Source organism: Lepidochelys kempii, chromosome 1 (assembly GCF_965140285.1).
Source record: "Lepidochelys kempii isolate rLepKem1 chromosome 1, rLepKem1.hap1, whole genome shotgun sequence".
Lineage (NCBI taxonomy): Eukaryota > Metazoa > Chordata > Testudines > Cheloniidae > Lepidochelys > Lepidochelys kempii.
Window position 1 is genome coordinate 329,533,887 of NC_136380.1, and position 22,976 is coordinate 329,556,862.

At 40.6% G+C, this 22,976-nt stretch overlaps 1 protein-coding gene across 10 annotated transcripts in view; it reads left to right on the top strand.

Annotated features, from left to right (window-relative positions):
* The window catches only part of PHTF2 (putative homeodomain transcription factor 2), a 187,670-nt gene that overhangs the window by 97,960 nt on the left and 66,734 nt on the right, over nt 1–22,976 (top strand). For 9 of the 10 annotated variants that reach the window (XR_012156838.2, XM_073328594.2, XM_073328591.2 and 6 more), the window contains exons 5-7: nt 5,425–5,583; nt 10,494–10,659; nt 11,353–11,517. Coding sequence is in view for 9 of the 10 variants with exons in the window: in XM_073328594.2 (XP_073184695.1) it covers nt 5,425–5,583; nt 10,494–10,659; nt 11,353–11,517 (490 nt within the window). In the remaining variant the exon portion in view is untranslated. The remainder of the gene's footprint in view (nt 1–5,424; nt 5,584–10,493; nt 10,660–11,352; nt 11,518–22,976) is intronic. The other variant, XM_073328595.2, reaches the window with a different exon arrangement.

Here is a 22,976-nt window from a genome sequence, read left to right on the forward strand (position 1 = left end):
GGAGACCATTTCAGTATAGCATGAGTATTTTCTGCTAACTCAGTAATAACCATATCCTTGGGTGAATAAACTCAGAGACCTAAGGATTGTTGTTAGCTTGTAATGCCCTGTAGTTATTTTAAGTGAAACATGAAATGCAATGTTTGTTTGGCAATATAAAGCTGAAGGACCAGATTTATTGGTATTTTGTTAAGTATTTGAAAGTGAAATCTACAGAGGAGTAGTTCTTCCCAGGAATATGAGTGGCTAGCACTGCAGAGCTGTTTATTTTATTTGTATTATTGTTCCATCTAGGAGCCCTAGTCTTGGACCAGAACCCCATTGTGTTAGGCACTGTGGAAATATCCATAGATTATGATCAGAATGAAAACAATTCAAGGTCATAGTATTGTATAAAGCCCCTCACAGTCCCTAAGTACTGACGTAATCATCTGTGACCCTTATGCCTCTGCTCCACAGTTAAAATCAGGCAGGGCATGCTCGCTCTCCAACTGGGTCAGGGACAGGAGTGTCTCAGTTGAGGCTGTGGAGCTCTCTTTGAAACAAGTCTTCCTGAGACCGTCTTTGACGCAGTGCAGATCCCATTTATTTTTGGCAGGCTATCCTTTTAGAACCATCATCCCTCTCTTCTGTTCTCTTACATGTTGTTACCTCCTTTTCATCCCTAGGGGTTGTGTTAACTGGGAATTGATCTCTCTCATTTGTTAGTGACTTGCCTGAATGGTGGTGGGTTTTACCCTGTACCAGATCCTTTGGTTGGAACAGACTATATATAGTCCTATATATGTGTCAGTGTTTTTATTTTTGTTTTATATTAGTTTTACTTTATAGCTCTTCATGCTTTTCAATAGATGTCTTAAAATACGTTTGCATTAAATTAATTATATTTGAGAATAGGAATCAATTAAATTTTCACCTTTCCGTTCTATGTTTATATAGCAACTAGTATACTAGGGTCCTGGTCTAGGACTAGGGGTCATATGTGTTTATACATAATATTATATGAACAAAAATCTATTTAAAAGCACTGTAACTATAAGACGACATGGGATTCATGGTGATAATATCTGTAAATGTCCATTGTTTCAGAAGTCTGGAGGATAGGCTATATTTAGAAACATCTAAAATGTATTACTCCGTTATGCTTGGGAAGCTTTATCATCTGTAGACCTATGAAACAAGGCAGGACTTCTCCCCAGCTTGTTACAGACTAACGGTTACGCTCTTTTGGGCAGGTTTATTGTCCAAACTTAAAACAAACGAACAAAAAATTCTTCAGCTCACTCTTTAGATATTGGGCTCTTGCTGTCTCTTCTCCCAAACTCTGGCAGTCCTGCAGCTTCCTAGCTTTCTCTCAGTCAGTTCTGCCTCACTGGGTCTTTCTCTTACTCAAATAGCCCCCTGTTTTGGGCTATTTGAGAGCTTCCGGCTGGGTCACTCTTACTCTGCCATATCATTCAGGCTGCTCATCTCCTTCAGCCACAGAGAAGGCTTCTGCCCATTTGACTGCCTCCCACACTAAGATATGCTGGCATTGTCTAAATCGGCTCACTTGAGTAGGACCTTTTAAAAATTTGTTCCAGGATGATTTGGTTCATGATTTTCTCAATTGAACTGGTCTCTGGACATAGTCACCAAGCCATGAGGTCTTGTAATCTTTGACCTCTACCTGTGATCATGGCCCCCATGGAAATGGTTCAGCCCAAAACCGTTGTTATACACTTCTGAAGTCAGTCCTAGTCTATCTAAGATGGCAGCCTTCACCTCAGGATAGGAGCCTATCTGCTTGTCACTTACTGCTTGGTATACTGCCTGTGCCTTATGTAGAACTGATCAATGAAATTGTTTTTAATTGTTCACTTTATTAATATAACTTCATAAGCAAAGTTTTATGAATGAAACAACATTCATTCATAAAACCGGTTACCCCAATAACTGGCTAATTGAGTTTCACTTTCAATCCAATTGCTGCTTAAATCACTGAAACTTACACCGTTTCAACATTGTAACTTCTGTTCACTGTTTGCCATTCCTTACACTTGTCCATATTGTAACTCAAACTCCATTTTAACTTGTCCCAAACTCCATTTTAAAATGCTCACTCCATTTTGTAAAAGCTTGCTGCAAAACCTTCATTTTTGCAAAAGCCGATGTAATCTTATTAGTGTAGTTTAGATGTGTGAATGAGGTATGTATGGATGATGGAATCAACCTCCAGCCCCAGCCTGTCCTGATGAAATAAAGTGTAAATACCAACAGCTGAAGATGTAGACAACAGCCCTGACAAAGCAAGAAAGAGTCCACCCTAAAAAGAAAAGAACAAAAGTACAGTTGAAGAAACATCAAAGCCAGGTCCTAGGCTGAAAGTCATGTCTGCAATTGAAGGGTGATCAATCACACCGAACCCAGAGGCAGCGTGACACAGCAAGACCTATAGACTCTGGATTCAAACTAAAGCCTACAAAAAGGATGGGTGAGATGGAAGACTTTGGAGGGTAACATTCTGCTGCCAACATGGAAGGGCATTGGTGCATGCCCAGTAGAGACCCAGCTCTTCCTTGTGCCTGGCTTTCCTGGCCAGTTAGCCACCACAAGCTACGAACCCAAGCCACAAACTCAAGCTACATTCAGGACTGGTAACTATCTAGCAGCTGCAGAGTATTTGGTGTGTGTGTGTGTGTGTATACATAGGTATTAGATATTAGTTATTGGTCATAAGTCAAATTGTGTTATAATAAACGTGACATCTTGTCACCTGAAACGATCCTGTGCAATTTTGTCTGTATAATACTTGCCTATCAGGAACAGTGCTGTGTAAGCTATCCAAATTGACTCCTTCCTGACCATTACACTTGCCACTGTCTCCAAGGAATGGAGGAAGGCCTGGGGGTTATCGTCTGGCCCAGCTTCACCAGGCAAGGGACTAGGTGACCTGAGCTTCCCTCTCCATCACCAAGCAGGTTCCCCTGGGTCTCTTGACCCAACTGCTTCTGTAGCCATTCCTGTTGCTGGAGGGGGGGGCCTCTAGCCAGTGCTGTTGAGCAGCAAGTTGTGCCTCTGTTGCTTCTCTAGCCTGTTTATCAACTGTAGGAGCATAGCTTGGGTCTTTGCTGTTCCTGTTGCTGCTGTGCTATCATCAATAGATGTATCATCTCCTCCATCTTCCTTAATCAGCCAAACTAGGTGGGCTCAGTCAATGCTGGGGCTTCAATTTCCCTTTTTTTTTTCTTGGCACCAGTAATCCTTTTCGCTCTCCCCTGTACCGGGGCCAATTTCAGTGCTAGCCTTCTCTTCCACGTATCAGAAGGACGGCTTCTCCCCAACTTGCTATGGACTCCATTACCACACCCACAGTATCTCTCAGGCAGGTTTATTATCCAAACTTACACAAACAGTTCTGCAGCGGACCATTTACATTTTAGGTTCTCACTTCTTCCCTTCCCAGGCAGTTCTGCTTCCTGCATCTTCCTAGCTCTCTCTCAGCCATTTCTGCATCACTGGCTCTCTGTCTGACCTTTGTAACTGCAGGTGCAGCCCTGCCCCCTTAATTTGCCCAACTGGGAGCACCTGTTCTGGCATAGGGAAGATGGACCTACTTCAGTTACGGGGGTCAGCCACCCTGAGAAATTCTAGAATTAATTCACAGGGTTAGGCATTGCAGCAAACTGCCAATAATAATACTACTAAGTTCTTATGTAGTGCTTTTCATCAATAGATCTCAGTGTTTTAAAAAAGGAAGTATAATTATCCCCCTCTTACACATACATTTATTATTATGCCCTTCAGTAAAGCGCATGTATCATGATGGAAAATTCCTTTTGTTTTAGTTAACCAAAATGTAGAGCTATATATCGAGGTACAGTGCTTTTAAGCAAGATTTTGTGGATCCTGGAAAAAAACTCTTTATTTCTGATGATTTTTTTAAAAAATGCTTTTTTTTTTTCAGGAAAAAATATTCTACATGTATACGAACAAATGCATAAAATGTACAATTAATTATGACCATGGTTGAACTAAGTACAATGAACATTCTACCTGCTAAAATAATGTAACAAATAGTTGCTTCTGAGGTCTTAAACTAGTGCTGAGACTTCCAAACCTTTCCCACTGGTGTAAGGTAGAAACAGATTTATCGTTATGGGTGCAGGGAAGGATATTTTATTGTTCCTGATTTTTCCATATAGAAGATATGGATCCTATGTATGCTCACATTTTTATCTCCTCACCAGCATATTCTTTTTTTTAATAGGATTATGTCTATTAAAGTATCTGTTTAGGCTTGAAACACTAACCAGACGTCTGCTATCCAGTTTTAAATATTAGCCAGATGTAGACATGAAAAATAAGGGTGGGGTTTCCACCAACAAGGTCCAGGGGCATCACACTGGTGGGAAACCCATCCCCTGTTGCATCAATTTTCTGGGAAAAGAGAAGGTGTTGGGATTTCCACCAGGGTGTTGTTCCTGGACCCTGCTTAGTGGCTTCAAGTATCAGCCTCTGCCTAGCTAGTAGATAACTGGTAAACTTGAACTTTCATCCTTCTCAATTTGTTGTTAAGGTGCTTTGTTTTCTCTTTCTTTGAGACCCCCACAGAACTTCTTGGGAAGAGTTAAGGGGAGGAGGAAAGAGATCTTTGATACTCTACCCTATCACAATGCATAGCGTTTCTTGACTGCTGTGATTCTGCAGAAATTGATGGCTTAGAAACCACATTCATCAGGAAAAACTTCTCTCACCACTAGCAAGTGGATTTTTCAAGCCCTGATTATTTTATTACGTTATTTGCTTTTCAGTATCTTAGTGAAAGATGCTTTGTTTTCAAAATGCTGACCGTGGGAGACACTGTGATGATCCACAGAATCTAGGAACGTTATATGGAAATATAAAGTTTTAGCACATGAGAAAATTGCATGCCTATGTTGCCCATACAGTCTACCACATTACTACCCAAAGTCTCCAAAAGTGTGTGTTTGCCAGTTGGTTGCTAGTGTATTTAACAGTTGTGTCCATAAAATGTATCTTTAGCCAAGTCTATGTAAATCTTAAATTCCTGGTCATTTGACTATTTGTAATGTGTTTTAGGTAATTCAGGTAGAAAAACTAAGTTATCCATAACACATAGGAGTAACTTTATTCTAATAGAGCAAAATAAAATCATGCAGTTGAAAACAAACTTTCACTTTTCAACAAAAATCCTTAATGATTGCTTTATTTTACAAGGTACTGGAGGTGGATTTGAAATTTTGAATCCTGAAGTAGGTTGCCTTTATACAACCTGGTTGGTGCATGTGTGTGTATATATATGTACTATATGGATGCATTTATACACAAGACAGCTTTGTGATTATATTGTACTAAAATGATAACCAAAACTTTATTAGATAAGTGTATTTAAGAATAACTTCAGTTGTCTTTTAATTTTAGGATCTGCCTTTGCTAAAGCAAAACCTGAAAGTCCTTGGACCTCTCTGACCCGAAAAGGAATTGTTCGAGTAGTTTTCTTTCCATTCTTCTGTAGGTGGTGGTTACAAGTGACATCAAACGTCATATTTTTCTGGCTGCTTGTTCTTTACCTTCTACAAGGTATAATTGGATAATAAGATAATATAACGGCAAACATTTGTTTTTAACAATATTGAAAATACTGTATCTTGTCAAGTTCACTCAGTACTGACAAGATACACTATTTTCAAAATGCTGAGCAGTCCTAATAATGCACCTTTAATTTACACAGCTTACCCCAGCTAAAGGCTGCTTTCCAAAGACCCCCTCGTAAGTCCTGAAAAATGTGGGGAAGAGAGCATTGATGGCAGCACACAGCATTGTGGCCAGTAGGCATCAGGGAGAGGCTTCAAATTACACAGGGGGGCATGGAACAACCCAGGATTGGGAGGGCATAATGGAGGCTTAAAGCCATTCTAGCTCCCCTTCCACTTGAACAGTGAAATCTGTGCTGTGCTTCCATTCTCTCTATGATGAATATGAATATTAAGAGTTTTCTGAACATCCAGGGAATGCTAGAACTCTGAGCCCTGAGGAAAATAACTTCGTCAGCACCCTTCCAGTAGCTCTTCTCCACCATTTTTCACTGCTGCCCAAATTTCTAGTTCCACTTCCCAGTACTATTTCCTTTTGCTTGCCTTTATGTATACCCTGTTTCTAAGTGTATTTAAAATTCATAATTAATGTTGCATTTAGGATCTATAATTAGCTGTGCATTCTGGGTATATTTTAAATCACTGGAGAGATTTTACTCTGGATAGATGCAGTCTGGGGATAGTTGGGTGTATTTTTTCATGTAATATGTTCACTAACCTAAAATCAGATTAAAAGTATGTTAACATGCTGCAAAACCATGCAAATATGTGTCCCAACAAATATCCACAAATGGACCTTCCTTTTTTTTAAAATATTGAATAAATGTATATACGCTTCATAGAATCATAGAATATCAGGGTTGAAAGGGACCTCAGGAGGTCATCTAGTCCAACCCCCTGCTCAAAGCAGGACCAATCCCCAACTAAATCATCCCAGCCAGGGCTTTGTCAAGCCTGACCTTAAAAACCTCTAAGGAAGGAGATTCCACCACCTCCCTAGGTAACGCATTCCAGTGTTTCAGTACCCTCCTAGTGAAAGTTTTTCCTAATATCCAACCTAAACCTCCCCCACTGCAACTTGAGACCATTACTCCTCGTTCTGTCATCTGCTACCACTGAGAACAGTCGAGATCCATCCTCTTTGGAACCCCCTTTCAGGTAGTTGAAAGCAGCTATCAAATCCCCCCTCATTCTTCTCTTCCGCAGACTAAACAATCCCAGTTCCTCAGCCTCTCCTCAGAAGTCATGTGTTCCAGTCCCCTGTTTGTTGCCCTCCGCTGGACTCTTTCCAATTTTTCCACATCCTTCTTGTAGTGTGGGGCCCAAAACTGGACACAGTACTCCAGATGAGGCCTCACCAATGTCGAATAGAGGGGAACGATCACGTCCCTCGATCTGCTGGCAATGCCCCTACTTATATATCCCAAAATGCCATTGGCCTTCTTGGCAACAAGGGCACACTGTTGACTCATATCCAACTTCTCGTCCACTGTAACCCTTAGGTCCTTTTCTGCAGAACTGCTGCCGAGCCATTCAGTCCCTAGTCTGTAGCGGTGCATGGGGTGCTTCCATCCTAAATGCAGGACTCTGCACTTGTCCTTGTTGAACCTCATGAGATTTCTTTTGGCCCAGTCCTCTAATTTGTCTAGGGCCCTCAGTATCCTATCCCTACCCTCCAGCATATCTACCTCTCCTCCCAGTTTAGTGTCATCTGCAAACTTGCTGAGGGTGCAATCCACACCATCCTCCAGATCATTTATGAAGATATTGAACAAAACCGGCCCCAGGACCAACCCTTGGGGCACTCCACTTGATACCGGCTGCCAACTAGACATGGAGCCATTGATCACTACCCGTTGAGCCCGACAATCTAGCCAACTTTCTGCCCACCTTATAGTGCATTCATCCAGCCCATACTTCTTTAACTTGCTGGCAAGAATACTGTGGGAGACCGTGTCAAAAGCTTTGCTAAGGTCAAGGAACAACACGTCCACCGTTTTCCCCTCATCCACAGAGCCAGTTATCTCATCATAGGAGGCAATTAGATTAGTCAGGCATGACTTGCCCTTGGTGAATCCATGCTGACTGTTCCTGATCACTTTCCTCTCCTCTAAGTGCTTCAGAATTGATTCCTTGAGGACCTGCTCCATGATTTTTCCAGGGACTGAGGTGAGGCTGACTGGCCTGTAGTTCCCAGGATCCTCCTCCTTCCCTTTTTTAAAGATGGGCACTACATTAGCCTTTTTCCAGTCGTCCGGGGCTTCCTTGGGTCACCATGAGTTTTCAGAGATAATGGCCATCTTCATTTAGAAGAATTTACTACAGTATCATGCATGTTACATTAAAATTAATCTTTGAAACAGGGTCAAACATTGAAGACCTTGCACTTGAAGGGGATGGACTTTAGTTCTAAAACAAATGGACTCTTAGAGAAAATGAAAGAGATAGGATCAACAGCTATACATCAGGGTTTCTTGCAACCTTTTAAGAGGGAAATTCCTATACCTGCTTTCAAATAGCAAAGGCAAATAGCAAAGGCAACATTGTCCACCTTATTCTTCATCTTTGTATTTCAACAAAGGCAGACAACACTACCGGCAGCAACAATGGCAGTCACGGCTTCTCAGTAGCAATATAAAAGATGTCCCTTTAAATCCATGATATGAGAGAGGAATTTGTCCTCCATTACTTCTGTACTGCAGTTAAAGTGCAGATGTGACATGAAGTTCAAGAGCAACAAAACAACCTTGAATTCAGTTCCCTGAACAATTGGAGACTCTTTGTCATGTTTACAGCAAGTGGCAAAAGATACTGTAGACAAATGGGTTTTGGATATTATAAAAGGACAGTTTGAAATCTTCCCTCCAGATCAGCGTCTCCTCCCTCTCTTTTCATGGATCCTTCTCTCAAACTGGTGTTAAGAAGAGAAATCCTACACTCTATTAATGGATGGAGCAGTAGAGGAGGTTCAGGAAAATCTCAAAAACTGGGGTTCCTACTCCCACTATTTCCTAATTCCAAAGGAAGATGGAGGTCTTCATCCCATCCTGGATCCAGGGCTGAACAGATGCATCCAAAAGCTCTTCTTTGAGTAGTGTCCCTATGTGTGCTCCACTGTAGGTGTATCTGTGCCCCTGTGCCTCTAATTGGAGATTTTTAACAAGAGGTCTCTGGAATCACCGGGAGTCTTGCCTTCATATCCGTGTTCTGGAGTTAAGAGCAATTTGTTGGCACTCAGATCATTCCTTTCTCTGGTCAGATCATTCAGTACTCCAGTGCAAAGATCAGTGGTTCAAGCAGCCACAGACAGTATAACAGTATATTAGAGGTGGCAGGGTCTCTCAATGAGTCAGTGGACCAACTACACAGAGACTTTTCTCAGATGCACAAATGGTACTTCGGGGCTTCATAGCTACTTTGGGGTACTTCAGATAAAGATCTGTTTACAGAAGATTTAACACTAAGTACCCTTCTTTTTGTTCAAGAGCAGCAGCAGATGATCACTCTCTAACAGATACATTCCTCCTACATTGGGGTACAGAGCTGATGTATGCTTTCTGACCATTACCTCTCATGTGGATGGGGTGACCAGATAGCAACTGTGAAAAATTGGGACAGGGAGTGGGTGGTAATAGGACCCTGTATATGAAAAAGTCCCCAAAAATGGGACTGTGCCTATAAAAACGGGATATCTGCTCACCTAAATATGGAAGATTGTGAAGATGATCAGCCAGGATGATGCTTATTGCCCAAGCATGGCCAAGATAGCAGTGGTACATGGACTTGTGCCTTCTTTCCAAAGGGAATTACAGACACTTACTTGTGTCACCATATCTTTTGTCATGGCAGCAAGGGAAAGTGTACTGTCCAGATCTGCTTTCATTGCATCTGACAATGTGGGTGATAGGACTCTGACAGAATTAGAGAAATCTTTCTCTGTAGATGTACAATATGTTTTACTTAACTCTAGAAGACGAGCAACTAGGAAATGTAAAATGAAAAAAATGTTCACTGTGGCTGTATGATCAGGTTTGATCCTGTCATCTCCTATTCAGTCGATATTTGCTGTTTCTAAAGAAATGAGTTTGTTCATAACTTTCAGCACAGAGGCCAGTTTTAATAAATTATATATGAGCTTTATTCTGAGTGTTGGATTCCATGAGCTCATGCACCTCAAGAATTTTCTTGGAAGCATGAGCACTTTCTAGTTTAAATGTTTTCACAGGTGACACATTTCTTCAGCCATGAATATTCAGTTTATATAGGTTTCTTCTGACCAACTGTAAGAAATAGTTGCACCAAGACATTTTCCATGTAACAAGCTGACATTCTAGTTCAGAGGGCTCATGTGGTGTTTGTGAGATATAATCAAAAATGTCCCATAAAATCAAATACATTGATCCATTTTATTACAATTCCAAAATGTGTAAACATGCTGTGGTCTACATACAGAAGAAAATAAATTTGTAATAGATGTGACAGTATGAATAAGTGATACTGTCCTATAGTTGTAAGTAATTTTTAATTCTTATAGTAATCCTATTTAAAGATTTCTTCCAATTAACCTCTGAGATCACCAGACCTGAAAATTGTTTCCATGTGTCTGGGTCAGAAATGACATCTATATTTGCACCATATAATTAAGATATCAGAATGGGTGTGGTTCTACTTCTAAGATGAGAGTAGAATCTGCAACCTGTCATTTAGCAATGCAAGTTGTATCCAAGGATATATTTAGCTTGAGTGAGTTAGGTGAAGAGCAGTTAGGATGTGTAAAAAGATCTCTACAGATGTGAACAGTTTTTTAATTTTGTGAAATATCCATGTTTGTTGACCAGTAAAGTATTTCAAGACAATTCAGACTTTGAATTGAATATTCTTTTCTCCTTTTTGCAGTTACCGCAATAGTATTATACTATACAGCAGCAAGCCCACATAACATACCTTTGACTGAAGTAATTGGGCCAATATGGCTAATGTTGCTACTTGGAACTGTGCATTGCCAGATTGTTTCAACACGAACTCCTAAACCACCACCTAGCACAGGGGGTAAAAGAAGAAGGTACAGTCTATACTAAAATGTTTTCTATGAGTTAGGTTCATGAGTACACGAAATTATTTTGGAATATACAATCTCTGAACCGTTTTGCAAGGTTTTGTCTACTACAGAGTATGATGTTATGCATTGTCTTGTAAGAAATTTGAGTACTGTTTATATGTTTACTAATCTTTAAAAGTGGCTGTTAAAAACTTTAGTCTTTATTTGGCTATGTATTGAACCTTACCTTTTGCTTCAAATTGTTTGTTACTAAATATTGGTAGAGACTGTTCTGTAAATATGACTATAAACTTTGTATTATTCAGTATTCAATACTGAACAATAATCTTCCTGTTGGAGGCACAAATTAAAAGAATAACAGTGCAACCACAAACATAGGCCCCATCCTGCCAACACTTAAGTGAATTGGTTTACTACTATGAGTAATCCTGTTGAAATTGGTGGGACTACTCAACAGTAATTTTTGCGGGTTTGAGCCTTTAGTGTTTAGTGAAATTACATTTTTGTTTAGAAGAAATTATATAATGTGCTAAATGTTTTAAAATATTTATTAAAGCAAAATGGTAAATTACTAGATTAAAATATATTTTGAAAAGTCTCATATTTTGCATGCTTACAAAAATTGCTGAACACATTATAGAGCTAATGGATTACATTTATGAAGATGCCTTCCAATTTTAATCTCTTCTGATGAAGGAAATTAAGGAAAGCAGCACATTTGGAAGTACATAGGGAAGGAGATGGCTCTAGTACCACAGATAACATGCAGGAGGGAACAGTGCAGAGCTACGGTACAAGCACCTCTTACAGTATTGGCGCAGTCTTCAGAGATATCTGGCATGCTGCTTTCTTTTTATCAGGGTTTGTATTTATTTAAGGCTATGTACGTTAGATATGTACTATCCCTTTTCTGAAAAATTAAAATTTGATCTGTATTTCTATCAAATGTTTTTCTATTGAACAGAATATTTTTCTGTGTTTCTAACATACTCTGAATTATTTGAGCTTGTGTACACATTAGTCTTTATTTTGGCAAATTCTAGTGAAATAATCCATGTGAAGTACAAAATTAATGTCTTAATTTTACAGATGTGTTTGATGCTTGAGGGAGAAGTATTATATAAGGACTATCAAAGATAAGACACTTCAGTTTCTCTATTTTAAAATCCTGTCAGAGAATAACTTAGTGGTGGCAATGGAATTCCATGGCATGACAAATTCAAATGTATGTATTTCTTTGCTCTAACTCTATGCCTGTGTGCCAAAAAAAAAAAAGGCAAAGTGTCAAATACCCATAAGCTTTTATTGTTCAGCAAGGACCAGAGAACACTTAAGGTAATGAAATATGCAAGAGGCAGTTCTTTTTTAAACTAAGGCTTTATATGATTGGAGGTAAAATACAGTTATTATGCCCTTCAGTAGCCTATTTCTTTTGCAAACAATTAATCTATCCAAACAATAGTCCTCAGAAGACTTACGTAAAAACATTTAATAGCTCTCTGGAATCCAAATGCAAGTGCACTATACATCTTCATTAGAAATTGGGAGGCATTTAGAAACAGTTCAAAATACAGTAACTCCTCTCTTAATGTTGTAGTTATGTTCCTGAAAAAAGAGACTTTAAGCGAAACGATGTTAAGCGAATCCAATTTCCCTATAAGAATTAATGTAAATGGGGGGGAGGGGTTAGGTTCCAGGGGCATTTTTTTCATCAGACAAAAAACTATCTTTTTTTATATATCACTCTCTCACACACACACACACACACACACACACACACACACACACACACACACACACACAGTATAAGTTTTAAACAAACAATACTATATACAGCAATGATGATTGTGAAGTTGAGGTGGTCAAGTCAGAGAGTGGAAGAGGGTGGGATATTTCCCAGGGGATGCCTTACTGCTAAATGATGAATTAACCATAGAGGCCTCAGCCGCATGCTAACACGTTAATGTAGCCTCACACTCTGCAAGGCAGCTCGTATGGAGGGAGGGGAGACGCACACCATGTGTATGAGGGAAAGAAATGCTCATTGCCCCTTTAAGTACACTGACCCTACTCTAAGTACACTGCCTTTTTAAGTATATCAGGAAGTTGAGACAGCAGCTGCGGCCAGCAAGCTCCCTCTGTCCTGAGCCCTGTTGTATCCCCACCCTACTCTATAAGGAGAAGGGATAAGTGGCGGGGGACACCCTGACATTAGCTCCCCTTCTCTCCCTCTCCGCAACTCCAAGGCAGAGGGCAGGAGCACTCACATGGCAGCAGGGGGGAGGGACAGCTGAACTGCCTGCAATTGATAGCCTGCTGAGCGGCTGCTGCATAGGGAACTTAGGAGAGAAGGGGGCTGCCGGTCCACCCTGGTTCCAAGCCCCCACAAGTTAGCTGCAATGGACTGCTCTTCCTGCAAGCAGTGGACAAAGAAGGCGGCTGCTAAACAGCGTTATAAGGGAGCATTGCACAACTTTGTTCCCTAATTCATCAGCAACGTAACAATGAACAAAGTTAATCGGGACGACTTTAAGTGAGGAGTTACATCACATACTGTACTGTAAGGTGGTCTAAAATTGAGAAAAGAGATACTGCACTTTCTTACATGTATGTTTTATTGTGCAAGTCCAGTCAATATTACTACACTACATTTGTGATTATGTGCTCTTTAACTCTGATAAAGATTATTCAGTTGTTCTAAAGTTAATTACCAGGAACATCATATTGAGCTGCAGTCCTTTAGATATTTTAAAGCACTTAAAATTAAAATGGGATAAAATTGCATATAAACTTTATTTACATTTTTTCATTATGTAAACTAAACTGGCTTTGAAAAGTAACATCAAACTGGTGATCTTTTTGAGTAAGCCCACATCTAAATGAATTGTTCTTTGTGCAGTCCATTCCAGTGCATTTGGAGCAGATTGTATAAAGTGCTGAATCTTTTACTTTCATAGAAGTCAACTGCACTTACCACCACACAGGATCAGGCCTGTAGCACCCCAGAATTTCCCCTCACTTTCTCAAGGGTCAACATCACATACACAATCTTTCTAGTTAAGCAGGACTGTCTGTGTCTCACTTTAGAGCTTATTTACATCATTTAATCAAATCTCAGGGTTATAAGCAATGAGAAGAACTTGCTGCACCCCATCCTGAAAGGCTAGAGCTTCTTTGACAGCCCATCTCAGGAAACAGATTAGATTTGAGTTTGCAATGTCTCCTATGGCACATTGCATAGCATTATTACTAGGTCATTAGGAAGGCTCAAGTTGTCTTTGTCTACACTGTGAGTTAGGGGTGTGTGATTCCCTTGCTTGTGTACACATTAGCATTTGCTTTCATCAACCTAACATGAGTGTAAACAGCAGTACAGTTGCAGTTGTATGGGTAGCAGTAGCGGAGGCAGGGCTGAGCTGTGCTGAGGGCATACTCCTGGTTTCAGGTGGGTTTGTACTCAGTTTAGTTTAGTTCACTTAGTGAATTCAACTAAACCATATTAAGGCCACTTTAATTCTCAATAACAGTATCCACACAGGGATTTTATGCAGCTTAACAAAGCCACTTCAAATTCACACAGTTTGTTAGTTCGGATTCACTTTTCTGGATGTTCCCATGTAGACAAGCACTTAGCACTGTAGTTGAAGGCATGTTCAACATTTAAATGTACATGATTACTTCCATTTTCCTTAGTCAGAAAGGTCTAATTTCAGTCAACACACAGAATCATGGACGCTGGATGTGGTGAAACTTCATGCTATTTATTGCTCTCCTGCTGCTACAGAGCTACCAGTGTAGAAAATACTGCTGCTAGCATAGCCTTTGGTATGGAACAAATTGAACTGAATTTGATTTGTGGCTTTTTTCTATACCAAAGGAATTGTTAACATCGTTGCCCAGATATTCACCTGCATGATTCATTGTGTATGAGCTGTTCAGTCAATCCCTTGCATTTTTTCATCTATAGAGGAAATGATTTGCATGTGGTTTTTTCTACCCAAACACCTAAAATATTGAATACAATAATGAGTTGTGTGTGTGTGATGGTGTAACCCACACACCTACTGGCTGTGGTGTTCTGTCCCATCTAGTGGCATGGAGACCACTTTGAGAGAGAGTGAGTGTCTGCTCTACAGCCTTAGTTAACAGCCATATGTCTTTTGGCTCATGCACTAAGCTCCAGAGATCCCAAGTTCAATCCTGCCTGCCGACAAGTGGGGTCTGTCGGCGTTACAATGGCACCTAGGAACTGGGACTTGTCAATGCTTTTTTCATTTTAAAACGTTCATTTCTTTCTGTTAGTATTTTGAAAGAAATAAAATTAAGCAGTTTAACATATATTGCCCAACAGTCTTGTCTTCCCTCAGAGCTTAATTTCCAAAGGTGACAACTCTACTTTTTATGGAACAAAGTATCAGAAACATTGTTAAATGTATATAGTTTGGTCTAGAAGCGGGGCTGGCCACCAATCTAGTAGTTGTGCAATGTATGTATACCAGGGGCTGAGAGCATTGAAGAGACAGAATACACACCTCTTGGAGGGATGGAGTGCTTCTCATTGATTTTCTAGCAATGTCTCTCTTCTCTGGCAAAAACGCAGGTCAGAATTTAAAGGCTCTAGAAGTCCAGCATTCTCAGGCAGGAAGTTCACAATGCAGAATCTTTGAGAGATGTGTGGAGGAAGTGTGCCCCAATGATTCTTCCAAGAAAGGCTGATATTTACACAGTAACAACAAAAAGAAAAGGAGGACTTGTGGCACCTTAGAGACTAACCAATTTATTAGAGCATAAGCTTTCGTGAGCTACAGCTCACTTCCTCAGATGCATATCGTGGAAACTGCAGCAGGCTTTATATATACACAGAGAATATGAAACAATACCTATTCCCACCCCACTGTCCTGCTGGTAATAGCTTATCTAAAGTGATTTCCAGCACAAATCCAGGTTTTCTCACCCTCCACCCCCCCACACAAATTCACTCTCCTGCTGGTGATAGCCCATCCAAAGTGACAACTCTTTACACAATGTGCATGACAATCAAGCTGGGCTATTTCCTGCACAAATCCAGGTTCTCACATCCCCCCCACCCCCATACACACACAAACTCACTCTCCTGCTGGTAATAGCTCATCCAAACTGACCACTCTTCAAGTTAAAATCCAAGTTAAACCAGAACATCTGGGGGGGGGGGGGTAGGAAAAAACAAGAGGAAACAGGCTACCTTGCATAATGACTTAGCCACTCCAAGTCTCTATTTAAGCCTAAATTAATAGTATCCAATTAATAATATAGTAATATAAATTAATAGTATCCAATTAATCAAATTAATAGTATAATAGAATATGAACAAGAGGCTGCTCGGCAGCTCTCCAACACGAGTTTCTACAAGCCATTACCCTCTGATCCCACTGAGAGTTACCAAAAGCAACTACAGCATTTGCTCAAGAAACTTCCTGAAAAAGCACAAGATCAAATCCGCACAGACACACCCCTGGAACCCCGACCTGGGATATTCTATCTACTACCCAAGATCCATAAACCTGGAAATCCTGGGCGCCCCATCATCTCAGGCATTGGCACCCTGACAGCAGGATTGTCTGGCTATGTAGACTCCCTCCTCAGGCCCTACGCTACCAGCACTCCCAGCTACCTTCGAGACACCACTGACTTCCTGAGGAAACTACAATCCATCGGTGATCTTCCTGATAACACCATCCTGGCCACTATGGATGTAGAAGCCCTCTACACCAACATTCCACACAAAGATGGACTACAAGCCGTCAAGAACACTATCCCCGATAATGTCACGGCTAACCTGGTGGCTGAACTTTGTGACTTTGTCCTTACCCATAACTACTTCACATTTGGGGACAATGTATACCTTCAGATCAGCGGCACTGCTATGGGTACCCGCATGGCCCCACAGTATGCCAACATTTTTATGGCTGATTTAGAACAACGCTTCCTCAGCTCTCGTCCCCTAAAGCCCCTACTCTACTTGCGCTATATTGATGACATCTTCATCATCTGGACCCATGGAAAAGAAGCCCTTGAGGAATTCCACCATGATTTCAACAATTTCCATCCCACCACCAACCTCAGCCTGGTCCAGTCCACACAAGAGATCCACTTCCTGGACACTACAGTGCTAATAAACAATGGTCACATAAACACCACCCTATACCGGAAACCTACTGACCGCTATTCCTACCTGCATGCCTCCAGCTTTCACCCTGACCACACCACACGATCCATCGTCTACAGCCAAGCTCTGCGATACAACCGCATTTGCTCCAACCCCTCAGACAGAGACAAACACCTACAAGATCTCTGTCAAGCTTTCTTACAACTACAATACCCACCTGCAGAAGTAAAGAAACAGATTGATAGAGCCAGAAGAGTTCCCAGAAATTACCTACTACAGGACAGGCCTAACAAAGAAAATAACAGAACGCCACTAGCCGTCACCTTCAGCCCCCAACTAAAACCCCTCCAACGCATTATTAAGGATCTACAACCTATCCTAAAGGATGACCCAACACTCTCACAAATCTTGGGAGACAGGCCAGTCCTTGCCTACAGACAGCCCCGCAACCTGAAGCAAATACTCACCAACAACCACATACCACACAACAGAACCACTAACCCAGGAACTTATCCTTGCAACAAAGCCCGTTGCCAACTGTGCCCACATATCTATTCAGGGGACACCATCACAGGGCCTAATAACATCAGCCACACTATCAGAGGCTCGTTCACCTGCACATCCACCAATGTGATATATGCCATCATGTGCCAGCAATGCCCCTCTGCCATGTACATTGGTCAAACTGGACAGTCTCTACGTAAAAGAATAAATGGACACAAATCAGATGTCAAGAATTATAACATTCATAAACCAGTCGGAGAACACTTCAATCTCTCTGGTCACGCGATCACAGACATGAAGGTCGCTATCTTAAAACAAAAAAACTTCAAATCCAGACTCCAGCGAGAAACTGCTGAATTGGAATTCATTTGCAAATTGGATACTATTAATTTAGGCTTAAATAGAGACTTGGAGTGGCTAAGTCATTATGCAAGGTAGCCTGTTTCCTCTTGTTTTTTCCTACCCCCCCCCCCCCCAGATGTTCTGGTTTAACTTGGATTTTAACTTGAAGAGTGGTCAGTTTGGATGAGCTATTACCAGCAGGAGAGTGAGTTTGTGTGTGTATGGGGGTGGGGGGGATGTGAGAACCTGGATTTGTGCAGGAAATAGCCCAGCTTGATTGTCATGCACATTGTGTAAAGAGTTGTCACTTTGGATGGGCTATCACCAGCAGGAGAGTGAATTTGTGTGTGGGGGTGGAGGGTGAGAAAACCTGGATTTGTGCTGGAAATCACTTTAGATAAGCTATTACCAGCAGGACAGTGGGGTGGGAATAGGTATTGTTTCATATTCTCTGTGTATATATAAAGCCTGCTGCAGTTTCCACGATATGCATCTGAGGAAGTGAGCTGTAGCTCACGAAAGCTTATGCTCTAATAAATTGGTTAGTCTTTAAGGTGCCACAAGTCCTCCTTTTCTTTTTGCGAATACAGACTAACACGGCTGTTACTCTGAAACAGTAACAACAGATTTCATGGTTGTAAACCCCCACCCAGTACTGTCTCCACATTGCTAGTTCATTATGTACTTTTATTATAATGGCTGACTGAACCAGTGGATCGTATTTACAGAAGTGGATGTATTGTTCTTGGAGTATATTGTAAATTGAAATACATGATAGAGAGAAAACAGTTTTTATCAAATATATACATACATTCAAACCTAAATAATTTGGAAGTGTTTGAAGTATATCCTTTCTGAATAGCAGAGTCCAATATTGTTAATCGCTTGTAGAACATTCAATACTTGATTTTCATCCAGCACAAGAATGAATCTGTGAAATTCTGACCCCGTCTTGAATATCATTTTGGTGAGGGAAACCTTGCACGAACGGTATAATTTATTATTTATATTTTGATATTACGTAGAAATCTCAACCAGGTCAGGGTCCCATTGAGCTAAGCTCTGTACACATTCATAATAAATAAGTCAGTATCTGCTTCAAAGAACACACAAAATGGAACACCCCAGTTCTGAATTTTGAACAACTCTAGGATTGGGTCATGAGAGAATCTTTAAGAGCAGCACAAAATGAAAGTAAAGGGAGCAGAATATTTCTCCATTTACAGAAAGAAGATTTGCTCTTTTTTTCTCTCCTTCCTTCCCCCAATTTATGATAATGAAAATCTGTCTTCCAGAAACCTTATTTAAGCCTTCCTTAACACTTTCCTCTAGCTAATCCTGAGAGAAGACCATGTCAAAGTACTGCTTGGCCTGTCCTGTCTTTTGGTATGTCTGTAAATCGCAAAACACCTTCATATTCCTACAAGTGTTCATGTTATCCCCCTATATATTTCCTTTAGATTTTTCACACTTCATATAGTAATCTATAATAGACATGTATTAACATTCTAATAGAGAGTTACACATGTTCTCCACCTCAGGTGAAATTTTTAAAGCACAGTGAAGTGGGGAAAAAAATGAAATAACGTGGTTTTTGGGGAGTACTTTGGGATTGCTCTTTCCCAGTACTTTTCAAGTTCAAACAATGTTTTTTCTGGGAAAGGTCACATGAGCATAATATTTTCCAGTGTGACCATTAATCCCAATTCCAGTTCCTGTAAATGTGTGCAGAGATGTTCAAACCTGTCTAACCTGATCTTTGCAGTGAAAGTTGATCATGGGGAAAACCAGGTTTTAGTTGAACCAGAACCTTTGTGAACTTTACACAAAGGCCTGTGAATGCATTTCGAATCAAAGTTGGAAGAATTATCACAACTGTACCTCCTATCAGTTCAATAAGTCGTGGAATAGCAGAGTCTCACTGGTTAGGCTTTTGCATTTTTTTTATCTGTGCGCTATCTAAAAGAACTGGATTGAATTTTCATATTTATTACTACTTATTAAATTAAATACTTTTGATGCTCTGTCTGCCAGAAGACATTTAATGAGCTTTGTTTCTTTATTAATATACTGTACACAGAAAAAAGCTCTAAGGAATTGAATTACCTGATTATCATTTAATGTTTAATTGTAGCAAATTGTTTGTGGTAGACTTGATCAGAATTGAGCACTTAATTGTCTTGTATTATTCTGAATTTCTACTTACTGTGTGTCTCATGAGATTTGCATTTCTTTTCAATCACAGTAGCTATGAAGAAGAAAATATACCAAAAATATTGTTTTAGTGCATTAAAATGAGCTTCTTCTGCCTCCCTCTTATTGCGACTATTTTGTCACTATTGCTCCTTTTATCTTATTTAGCATCTTCATTGCTGGAAGTTGGGACTTCCTGAAGCACATTCTCTTGCAAACATGGCCAGCTAGCACCCAAGGGTTGATTTGCTTTCTTTCATAGTCTTAGTAATCCATTTTCCATAAACATAAATTATAGGTTTCATATGCACCTCCTTTTCTATCTCTCTAGCCTATTCATCTATTAACTAAATAATTTCAACACTGTAGAACTGCACCAAAGCAAAATTTTAATGTACCTATTTTGGGTAGTTTGACATGTTTTTTTTTCCTAAACCCTCAATAGTGTGTTCAAGTGGACTTTATCAGATTAATCTGTATTTAGAAAGTTTTTAAAATAAATATTGTGACAAAGTTCCTCCTCTGCTTTGGTGGGTCCTGTGCTTATTGGCAGATTTGCTCACCATAGAGGTTCACGGCAGCCTTCAGTTTGGCCACTTTCGCGGCTCAAATCTGCCGTTCACTCAGTTAACCTCATCACTAGCCAACATGGGGAGAGGAGGAAGAACAATCTCCACAGTCTGCTGATCCACTAGTGGATCGGGGAACAGGCCAGAGACCTTCCCCTCTGGTGGAACCCACAGTCCAGATCAACTCCTCCAGTATCAAGTAGGGAGTTAGGGGGTTGGGGGGAACCCGGGCCCACCCTCTACTCCGGGTTCCAGCCCAGGGCCAGCAGTCTACAGTGGCTCCTGTAACAGCTGCGTGACAGCTACAACTCGCGGAGCTACTTCCCCATGGCCTCCTCCCAACACCTTCTTTATTCTCACCACAGGACCTTCCTCCTGATGTCTGATAATGCTTGTACTTCTCACTCACAGCTTCTTTCGCCTCTTGCTCCCAGCTCCGTGCACGCACCACAAGCTGAAGTGAGCTCCTTTTAAACCCAGGTTCCCTGATTAGCCTGCCTTAATTGATTTTAGCGGTTTCTTGATTGGCTGCAGGTATTCTAATCAGCCTGTCTGCCTTAATTGTTTCCAGAAGGTTCCTGATTGTTCTGGAACCTTCCCTGTTACCTTACCCAGTGAAAAGGGACCTACTTAACCTGGGGCTAATCTGTCTGCCTTCTATCACTCAAGGTCTGGCCCGACCCTGTCACAATATGTATACAGGCTAAAGCATTGGTCATAAGAAAAAAGCAGAAGGCCTACAAGTGAGTCTTCAGAGGGGTTTTTTTTAAGGTGTTCACTGCAAGGGTAGAAAATTTTGCCATCTTTTCTTCTCTTTAAGCTTTTAGTAAGAAGCTTATCCTTTAGAAGTATTCATATATTCTATGTCAGAAACAATGATTTTCACATTTCTGTGCTCCCATATTACCCAGTAGTAAACCTGACTATCAGCTTTATGGTTCTGTTTGTCAGGCAGTAAGTAGGAGGCAAGTTCTGTCATTCAGTTGCATAATTTTAGTTCTCAGTTCTTCCTCATTTGTCTGCTTTTTGCATACTGGAGGCATGGAGTGGCACTTATATTAAACCACTTACTCATCCAGTTCTTTATTTTCTTATGGAAAAAAATTTAAGTGAGGGAAACAGAAGAAGGGCAACTTGAATAAAGACCCTACTTTGTCACACCCCCAGTCTCACATATGATTCCAACTTTGTCCTGTTTTGCACCCAGTTCTCCACAACCATCTTTCTGCCCTCTTCACGTCACACTATACATAGAATGCCCTTCCATGAGCTGTTCTGCCAATCGACTGTCCTTATTTTAAATCCATCCTGTAGGTCAACATCATAGACAACACAACAAAACAACTAGCTAAGTCAACTTGCATATATGTTTAATTTATCTCATGAATAAATTGTTCATCAAATGTGGAGAGAGGGACATAAAAACAGTGGAATTGAAACTGGGAATTGGTGAAGGAGAATTATGGTCAAAAGGGCTTAATTGTGATTTGGGGTAATTTTTAATATTTTTTTACTGAAACAAAATACATCCTTCTCCTTAAAACAAAACAGGAAAAAGTCTCATCACCCCATCACTTTTTGTGCATATTTCCTCTCACTCTTCATCTGCCTGTGTCTTTTTAGATTGTACATCTGTTGGAGTAGTGAGGGCTAAAGTAGGCAATCCCAAGACTACATCCATTCTGTGCTGAAGCAGTTTGTGGGGAAAAAAAAAATCATGCAAAATACAATAGACCTTCAAAAATATTACAGCATGATTCCTCTTCTAATGTTGGGGGGAACTTCTGGGGAATACCTCTTGAGGCAAAATGCCCTGTGAAGGAAAATGCTTTTGGGGAATGCCTTTCTTGAAAAAATCTTGCTTAGCAGGGTCTGCCTGAACTCCCAAACTGAGGCCTTATAATTGTAAGCAGAGCCCAAAACAGACACAAGTGAACCAAACTTTTCTGTTTCTCCAACCCAGTTAGACTCCCATAGATCCCTTTGATAAAATTGTAGCTTGCTACTCTAATTCATCTAGTTCATAAGTGGCTATTCTGCTCAGCCTCTACTATACTAGGGGCACTTCTGCAGCTCGAATAAGAGGAAAGAGCCTTAAGGAACTGTAGATATGAAAAATTATCAAGAAGAGCAGAAGTATGAAAATAAATTCCTCTGTCACAGCTCTATCTCTTGCCACAGCTGTCTCCTTCCTGGGTTTCTGTCAGAAGCTATTCAGGAAAATAACGAGGGATGTAGTGTTCTTGGTGGTCTTGAGACCTACTGTCCTCTCCAGTTCACTCTATTGCATTGGTCCCAATAAACTTTTAGGGCAACTGGATGGTAAGATTCAATTTAGATGGCTCCTCTCCAGACAGCACTGGCAAGTTTCCCTGACTTCCCACTGACCATGTTCTCTCTTCCTCCCTTAAGTAAAGTCATGAAGGCCTTGGGCACATTGTCCAGTTCTACTCAAGGTGCTCTGTCTTTTTCAGGAATCCTTTAATGGCAGTAGAATAGCTGTTACATCCCTGGGTCTATCTACAGTGTGTTGCTGGTGTATTTGGCTGAGGAACTGCCATACTTCT